Raw genomic sequence first — 9,565 nt, 5'->3', positions numbered from 1 at the left:
GGTACATCACACAAGAACATAATAAAAGTGCATGTACACAATACACAATACATCACACGTAAACATAAAAAACACAAAACAGAACAGTCTACATAACAGTAAAAGTGTACGACAGTAAAATACAGGGCAATACAGTAACTCTGCAGTTTTGCAGCTGGGACCCGACTAGAGAAAGCAGCGACACTCTTCCTGTAGGGAGTTATGTAATACAGACCTAAACTCGCAGAGGAAGACCAGGGTATCTAAGTGCAGGGAGCGAAATTAACTTTTTGACTCACCGGCCAGTGGCGGGTAGATGGGAAGAATCTACCCGCCAAGCATATTTCTTACCTGCCAACTTTTTTTTGATAGATTTTTTTTGTATTATTATTTTATATACATTTTTTTTTAATAAAATATATATATTATATAATCATACTTGTGATTGTGTTATCTGCGAGACATCGCCACCTCGCTGTCTGCAAACAGCTCCACTGTCTGTGTGTATACTCGAGTGGCCTCCAGCTCCAGCAAGGATTCTCCGGGGGTGCAGCTGGGCCCTAAACGCTACATTCAGCATGCAAAAGAATTCTCCGGCGCTGCACCTGGACCCTAGTCAGCAGCCCTCACTCATGCGATGTAAGCCAGGGACTCGAATACGCATGTTGTTGTTGTAGGACATTGATGTCAGGAGCTTTCTGTAGCTACTGCTGGATGGCGTTGGGACAACGCCTCAGTGAACTATTTAGTTTACTGCGACATTTCGTAGTGACTAGTTACCTAGCCAACGGAGGTATTATGCACTGGACTATTGCTGGAGGATTTGTTGATGTCGGGAGCTATCCGTAGCTAGCCGGCTGGATAACGTTACACAATGCCTCATGTATTAAACTAAGTGAATAGTTGACTGGGTCATTTTGTAACGGTAGCTAACGTTATCTCACGAAGGTCCCACACTGACTAGACTAACGTCACGGTGAGGCAATAGCCTCTGTTTACATGCAGGCATACAGGGGTAGGAGCAGCAGCAGCAGTGCTAACTAACGTCACGGTGACTCGGAGGCAATAGCCTCTGTTTACATGCAGGCATACAGAAACAGGTGGGGAGGGGGTAGCAGCAGTGCGCGGTGCGCGCTTCATGTCTGTGCTGAGACAGCGAGTGAGAACTCCGCTAAATTGATTTTCGGTTTTCACATGACTATTTGATTGCCCGTCACATGGCGCTCAAACGTCTCAGTGGGAGGCGCCAAACGTAAAAACTGAGCGCAAATGGCGGGTGGCGCTCTCTAGTTTCGGTCCCTGTCTAAGTGGATATGGTCCTGTAGCCCATTCCATGCCCAAGGTGCGAAGCTTGAAAAAGCTGTTCTTCCTAGTTCAGTGTTTTTTTTTTTTTTTTTTTTTTTTTTTTAAAGTAGCCATCTTGTGGACCTGGTATGGTAGCTGCTAGAGGCAAAGCTAATTAGGTTGGAAAGATATAGGGGAAGCTTCCCTATGATGGCCTTATATATAAAAACAAACATGTGGGATTTCCTCCGTACGTACAGAGAGGTCCATCCTACCATTTGGTAAAGCACACAATGGTGAGTAAGCCCTTTGGCACTAGTGATGAAGCGCAGAGAAGCATGATACACACTGTCTAGATTTTTTAGCATTGAAGAGGCAGCATGCATATATATTATGTCACCATAGTCAATTACAGACAGGAATGTGGCTTGAACAAGTTTCTTTCTGGCCTCAAAAGAAAAGCATCGTTTGTTGCAAAAGAAAAAACCAAGTTTTAGTTTAAGTTTCTTTGTGAGGTTTCCTCATACGGTAGGGCTCGGCGGTATGTATTTATGAGTGTGTGTATTCGGTGGGTAAGAGTTTCTTATCTGGGTAAGAGTGCTCTCGACCACTCTTAGAATTTGGTCTCGCCTAAGAGAAAAGCAAAAATAAGAAAACATTGCCGAATCCCAGGTAAGAACAAAATAAGAAGAAAATGCTAGCTTTGAACAAAATAAGAGGAAATCTGTTCTTATATCGCTTCGTGAATGAGGCCCAATATTCCTGCCCTTTGCCTTTGTTCCGAGTGCCCAGGAGGCCTGTTGTTGCACAAGGACGTTCCCAAGAGAGGATGTGTTCGTAGGAAGGGAAAGGCAACAATGAATGAAGAGCACCTTTGTGCTTCGTCTTTTGCCTGAAGGGCCTCCTAACTATCCATACATTTATGAACACATTAGTCTTCTTGACAGTATGCATGCCCTGAAATAGTGGATATGTTAATGGAACACAGCAACATTATGGGAAATAATTAGGGATGTTCAATATTGGCTTTTTTTTTACCGATATCCGATATACCGATATTGTCCAACTCTTAATTTCCGATACCGATATTAACCGATACCGATATATGCGGGGTTTCCCCCCCCAAAAAACTGAATAATTTCAGGTAATTAATAATTTCACTGGATATATATATAACAAATATTGTTATTGTTTTTTTTTTTAAAACCGATATCTCTTGTCATGGAATGAACACAACATTATGCATACTTTTGACAATAAATAAATTAAGAATTTGTTCTTACTTGCTTGCCTAGGTAAATAAAGGTAAAAATGTAAAAAAAAAAATATATATATATATATATATTTTGTAAACCGATACCGATCATTTCCGATATTACATTGTAATGCCAATATCGGTAGGCCGATAATATCGGACATCCATAGAAATAATTATTAGAAAGCTATCCGGCTTAGCACAAATTACTACTAGCCTAGCTTAGCACAAATTACTACTAGCCTAGCGTAGCACAAATTACTACTAGCCTGGCTTAGCACAAATGACTACTAGCCTGGTTTAGCACAAATGACTACTAGCCTGGTTTAGCACAAATTACTACTAGCCTAGCTTAGCACAAATGACTACTAGCCTGGTTTAGCACAAATGACTACTAGCCTAGCGTAGCACAAATGACCACTAGCCTGGCTTAGCACAAATGACTACTAGCCTGGCTTAGCACTAATGACTACTAGCCTAGCTTAGCACAAATGACCACTAGCCTGGCTTAGCACAAATGACTACTAGCCTGGCTTAGCACAAATGACTACTAGCCTGGTTTAGCACAAATGACTACTAGCCTAGCTTAGCACAAATGACTACTAGCCCGGCTTAGCACAAATTACTACTAGCCCGGCTTAGCACAAATTACTACTAGCCTGGCTTAGCACAAATTACTACTAGCCTGGCTTAGCACAAATTACTACTAGCCTAGCATAGCACAAATGACTACTAGCCTAGCGTAGCACAAATGACTAGACTAGCCTGGCTTAGCACAAATTACTACTAGCCTGGCTTAGCACAAATTACTACTAGCCTAGCGTAGCACAAATGACTACTAGCCTAGCGTAGCACAAATGACTACTAGCCCGGCTTAGCACAAATTACTACTAGCCCGGCTTAGCACAAATTACTACTAGCCTGGCTTAGCACAAATTACTACTAGCCTAGCGTAGCACAAATTACTACTAGCCTGGCTTAGCACAAATGACTACTAGCCTGGTTTAGCACAAATGACTACTAGCCTGGTTTAGCACAAATGACTACTAGCCTAGCTTAGCACAAATGACTACTAGCCTGGTTTAGCACAAATGACTACTAGCCTAGCGTAGCACAAATGACCACTAGCCTGGCTTAGCACAAATGACTACTAGCCTGGCTTAGCACAAATGACTACTAGCCTATCTTAGCACAAATGACCACTAGCCTGGCTTAGCACAAATGACTACTAGCCTGGCTTAGCACAAATTACTACTAGCCTGGTTTAGCACAAATGACTACTAGCCTAGCTTAGCACAAATGACTACTAGCCCGGCTTAGCACAATTACTACTAGCATGTCTATGTTCCCCGGGTCCTATGTTCCCCGATTGATTGATTGATTGATTGAAAATTTTAGACCACCAACCCTGATTCCAAACTCTAACCTTAACCAACTTCGAAAGAGGGCCTAAGCTTAACCAGTTCGAAACAAGGCGGACATGAATAATTAATAAAATAATAAAAATTTATAAAATGTTCAATCAATTAATCAATCAATCGGGGAACATAGGACCCGGGGAACATAAGAAGCTCATGTGACCCGACCCAGTGAGCCTATGGATCTCGGCTCTTGAACCAAGTAGACATTTCTGCTCGTCATCATAAAAGATCGGTGGCATTCCTCTTTAAAGATTTAAAATGCGTGATGTCATTATGATGTATAGTATTCCCAGAATTACAAGAAGAGGATGGGACAACATCATCATAGGAACATTCGAAAATGGCTTCACCCTTACCACCGGGACGAGACAGATTGCATTATAAGAGGTATATCATTGTCTCCCAGTGCTGAATAACTTCTGTGAGAATGTTAGAGCTGTGATCTTCTTCTTATTCCTTATTCCTGTTCTTATTTATTATTCCTCTTCTTTATGCTTATTCCTCTTCTTATTGCTTATTCCTCTTCATTATGCTTATTCCTCTTCTTATTCCTTATTCCTCTTCTTATTGCTTATTCGTTATTCCTCTTCTTATTCCTCTTCTTATGGCTTATTCCTCTTTTATTCCATGTTCCTCTACTTATTCCTTATTCCTCTTCTTATTGTTTATTCCTCTTCTTATTCCTTATTCCTCTTATTATTCCTCTTATTATTGCTTATTCCTCTTCTTATTCCTTATTCCTCTTCATATTCCTTATTCCTCTTCATATTCCGTATTCCTCTTCGTATACCTCTTCTTATACCTAATTCATTGTCTTATTCCTCATTCCTCTTCTTATGCATTATTCCTCTTCTTATTCCTTATTCCTCTTATTATGCATTATTCCTCTTTGTATGCATTATTCCTGTTCTTATTCCTTTAATTTTCATCATTTCACTGAGCTGTATTTATTACACACACACATCATCACTAACCTAATAACTCTCAAACCAAATGACTTTGTACAAGATGGTTTATAGTTTTGGCATATGTGTGAGATTATGAAGACAATTAATCAGCTTTATGTTTACATGTAGGTTGTTCCTTTAAAGGTGCACTAGTATGCAGTTTGGGGAGAGGCATTTGTTTACATTTTCAGAGCCTGCTATTATAAAACATATTTTCACAATGCATCTACTATACATGTCATTGTATACACTTAGACTATTCTGTCTCATAAATGTAATCATAAATCAAAATAACATAATTTGAGGCACTATGAACCAAGCATAAGCCGAGAATAAGTTTGTAAACTAATTTGCAGGCCCTGCCTTTGTAAAACCACAACAACAACAACAACAACATTGAAAGGATAACTTTTCAGGAAGCTTTCTAGCTTCAAACAGTCTTCCAGGGACCTTGTTTTCCTCTGAGGACAGTTTGTTTATTCACTTGTGAAAATATACATATATACAGTATACAGCCTACAATAGCAAATGTCCCTAACTGACTGCCTGACTGACAGCACTGACTGACTGACATACAGTACTGATTGCCCATTGTTGAGTGTCGTGCCCAGGTCCAGCTTAAGGTCCAGTTTAAGGTCCAGCTTAAGGTCCAGTTTACGGTCCAGCTTAAGGTCCAGTTTACGGTCCAGTTTAAGGTCAAGCTTAACTAGACTTGCCGTGTCCTGTTTCAGTTGTCTCTTCCATAACTACATGTATATTTAACATTTGCTTTCAAAGGTGTCATCTGAAAGGCTTTGTCAGTCAGTCAGTCACACACACACACACACACACACACACGCACACTCGCGCGCACGCACGCGCGCACGCACACACACACACACGCGCGTGCTCACATGCTGTAACAGGTATATGGAAAAGAGGACATTAATCTGTGTGCATCTGCCAGCCGATGGCAGTCTGCCCTGCATTGCAGCAACATGAATGAATAAGGAGGTATTTTATGTTAAGTATATCTTTGAAATGTGACCGGACACGTACGGAACAGTCATAGGCAAAACCCTATAACATGAAACACACAGGCCTAGAGGCCCAAAATGTCGTCTTTTAGTCGAGATCTCGTAGCTTTTTCCCAGTCTCTTTTGCATTTCTGCAGCTGTACAGCCATTTTATAACCCTGGCGTTGCGCTCGATCACCGACGTCCCCTGGCCGGCGTTTCCCCTCAGCTCCAGCTCCAGCAGTCCGTCGCTGTCCTCGCTGTTCCTGGAGAAGCCGCCGTCCGACGCCGTGGACGCCGAGCTCACGCTCCGCACCTTCTGCTCCGTCAGGTCGTCCGATCGCGCGGCAAAGCCCTCCTTCCCCAGAGAGTCGACGACCGCGCCGTCCAGCCCGCAGAAGTTGAAGAAAGCGTCGAAATCCGCAAAGTTCTTGGAGTAGCGCGAGCTGACGTCCGAGTGGGAGCGGCTGACCCCTTTGCGGCACCTCCGCTGGACTTCGGCCACCCTTCTGTGACCAGGCTTCTGGGCGGTGGTGACGTCTGTCGTGGCCGGACCCGGATCCTCCGTACCGCCCCGTCGTTCTATAACTTCATTTTCCTGCGGGATTTCAGTCAACAAGTGCCGAGTTTGAGAAGCGAGATCCCTCCTGGATCCCCCACGTGTCGCCGGCCGTGTGTTGTTGTTATCCTCCGACTTGCATTCCTTACCTGTCGCCTCAGGCGACGCGGCGCTCTTGTCCGCGGAGGAGCCCGCCAGCAGCAGCCTGCGGGTTAAATTCCGCCTGTGCCTCCCGTTCGCCGCCGCCGAGCCCTTCAGCAGGTCACACTTCTGCCGGTAGAGTAAGAGGGAGTCCGGGCGCTTCTTGGAGCTGGACCGACGCACCACGTTGTTCTCCGGCGGCTCCGGCGAGCGGCTCTGCGCTGCGGCACTGACCAGAGGTGAGCTCCTCTCCGCCCCCGCCTGCTTGCCGCCGCGGTTGGAGCCGCTGCGGTTGGAGGAGCCGCCGTCGCTGCTGAGGGAGGCGGCCGACCCGAAGCTGAGTGCCGGCTCCTGGGTGGAGTTCACCACCTGCGGGCTCTTGACGTACTTCGGCTTGGTGGCGGCGAGCCTCTCCACGGCGCTCATGCCCCCTTTCGCCTCGCTCTCCAGCAGTTCCATTTGCTTTCGGAGGTATTCGGGACCCTTCTCCAGGATCTTAGTGGTGTCCACCACGTCGCTGCCCGTCTCCATTATGTCTTTTCTTTTTGTCCGTATAGTTACTGGATTCTGTTCGGTCAAAGCGGCGGGTAATCCCTTTTTTTTTTCTTCTTTTTTACGCCAAAACGTTTCTCCAAAAAGTTACAGTTTAGAGGCGAGACAGTGAGACGGGGCCGTGTGTGTGTTGCCTGAGCGTGTGTTCACAATGGGAGCGCTCACCTCTCTGTCCCAAACGCACACATCTCCCTGCCCCACCCATCCCAGGCAAGGCCAGGTTGAACAACCAAACACAGGGCTGTTCAAAGTGCACCTCATGACATCACGAGGGGGAATAGTGAAAGTTGATACTGCAGGCACGGCAGTGTTTTTGTCTTCATGCGGTGTGTGTGTGTGTGTGTGTGTGTGTGTGTGTGTGTGTGGGCACTGAGAGACTGAATTCTACCGTCTAGCCCCCCTCCCCCTGTACTACACTCACCTCAAGGATGTGCGGACTACTGGCACTTTGTATTGTGACTTTAAATGTATGTAAACACTTTTTCATATGGTCTGTTGTTTTTGTTGTTTTTGCTTATGCTGTGAACTCTTTCATGAGCTCTTTTAAACCTGTACTGGAAACCAATTCCACCGGCCTAGTTGTGTGTGTGGTACTGGAATAAACTTGACTCAACTTGTTTCTATTTTTTTTATGTTATCTTAAAAATGTCTTATGTCCTGGACAATCTAAATAAGCATATTATTTTTTCGGAATAGATCTAGCTTCTGGCATGCTAACACACACACACACACACGCACGCACGTACGTACGCACGCACGCACGCACGCACGCACACACACACACACACACACACACACACACACACACACACTTGCGCACACACAATGTGATATTTCATAAAGGAAGTGACGTAAGCAGACAGGGTGTGGCACAAGGTGTGGTGGGTGGGTGTGTGTGTGTGTCGTGTGTATGTGTGTGTGTGTGTGTTGTGTGTGTGGGCACTGAGAGACATGCTGTATAGTCTCTTCAAAACTATTGTCTCTTCTGAATTCTACCATCTCTGTGTGTGTGATACTGCAATAAACCTGACTCAACTTGTTTCTATTTTCTTTATGTTATCTTAAAAATGACTTATGTCCTGGACAATCTAAATAAGCATATTCTTTTTTCGGAATGGATCTAGCTTCTGGCATGCTAACACACGCACACGCACGCACGCACGCACGCACGCACGCACGCACGCACGCACGCACGCACGCACGCTATATAAATGCACCATTTACACATACAGTATGCACACGCACACGCAGTGACCTTTTAATGCTTAGTTTGGACATTCCATTGGACTAACATTCATTCCCTAACTCCTTACCCTAAAATAGGCCTGTGTTCCCATTTCTCAAACATTGCTTATTAACATGACTAAGCCAAGGTGTCATCGCCAGTAGTCATTTTAACCACATTTACCGCTCTGGCCAAGGAGTTGAAGGATTTGGGGTGCTTTTTCAATGTATGTGATGTATAGATTGGGGGGAGGTGACCACAGCTAAAACGGTGAGATCGAAATGTGCATGGAAGACGGTGATAGAACGGTGACCAGTGGATTGAATACACTGCCAGCGAGGGTGTTTGTTGACATTCCTTGTAAGAACATCTGAGATAAGAGCGAGTGTCTCCCAGAGCAGGAGGGAGAGAGGTTCATCTTAATGAAACGTGAAATGTGTGTAAAGGTTATTAACGCAGTTGTCATGACAACACGGCACATGACAACCAGAAAGGGGTGGGCTATCGTTGCTACGGCGAGGATCTATAAGTCGAACGGTGTTTCCGGGTGTAAGGCAGACTAGAATCTGACAGAGAAGCGAGTAGGACTGAGATCACACAGAAGACACTCTCTCCTCTCATCGAGAGGGGGGGGGGGGGGGGGGGGGAAGAATGCCACATCATCATTAGCTTCGGCTAACGCGAGGAGGGTTAGGCTGACGACCAGGCCTGAACACTATTGGACTGAATAACAAAAGGACGATAGACGAACACACCGAAAGATCATTAGAATAGACTCTTCAAGGACAATAACATCTGTTAACATCTGAGCTGAGGTTTCTGTTTATCAAATAAAACCACGCTTTTCCTTGTAAGGTATTTCACGTTGTCGAAGTGTCGAATTCTTACGGAGGTGGAGAATTATTATGGTTTGCGGAGTGTACTAACGGGGAGAGATAAGGATCTTATCAGCCAGTATCTAAGACGTCAGGACCATTAAAAGTACACAACGCAGAGGAATTGGATGGAGGGCCAAACAGACGAAGACGTGATACTGGCCAGTTTGATCAGGATCTAACAGAGTGGATTCGGTGAACAACACATTCTGTCAATCTACCTCGTCTCATAATGTTCACTATGTTCTATCTTGACTAAATACATTGTTTTATGCAGCCTGTAACTGAGGGGTACAATTCCCTGACTGTATTGTTAGATATGATACTTACTA

At 44.6% G+C, this 9,565-nt stretch overlaps 1 protein-coding gene across 1 annotated transcript; it reads right to left on the bottom strand.

The window, feature by feature from the left end:
* Positions 1-5,244: 5,244 nt before the first annotated feature.
* On the bottom strand, positions 5,245-7,268 carry fam110c (family with sequence similarity 110 member C). Its single transcript, XM_084314695.1, has one exon. The coding sequence runs from the start codon at positions 7,110-7,112 to the stop codon at positions 5,991-5,993; it is 1,122 nt and encodes a 373-aa protein (XP_084170821.1). The 5' UTR covers positions 7,113-7,268; the 3' UTR covers positions 5,245-5,990.
* Positions 7,269-9,565: the final 2,297 nt, after the last annotated feature.

Source organism: Notolepis coatsorum, assembly GCF_963971535.1.
Source record: "Notolepis coatsorum genome assembly, chromosome: 5".
NCBI lineage: Eukaryota > Metazoa > Chordata > Actinopteri > Aulopiformes > Paralepididae > Notolepis > Notolepis coatsorum.
Note: the sequence above shows the minus strand (reverse complement) of the source record. Positions and strands in the feature narration are given on the sequence as shown.

Bases quoted from the DNA above. Each gene is read 5' to 3' on its own strand.
- fam110c (XM_084314695.1), bottom strand. From the start codon at position 7,112: ATGGAGACGGGCAGCGACGTGGTGGACACCACTAAGATCCTGGAGAAG.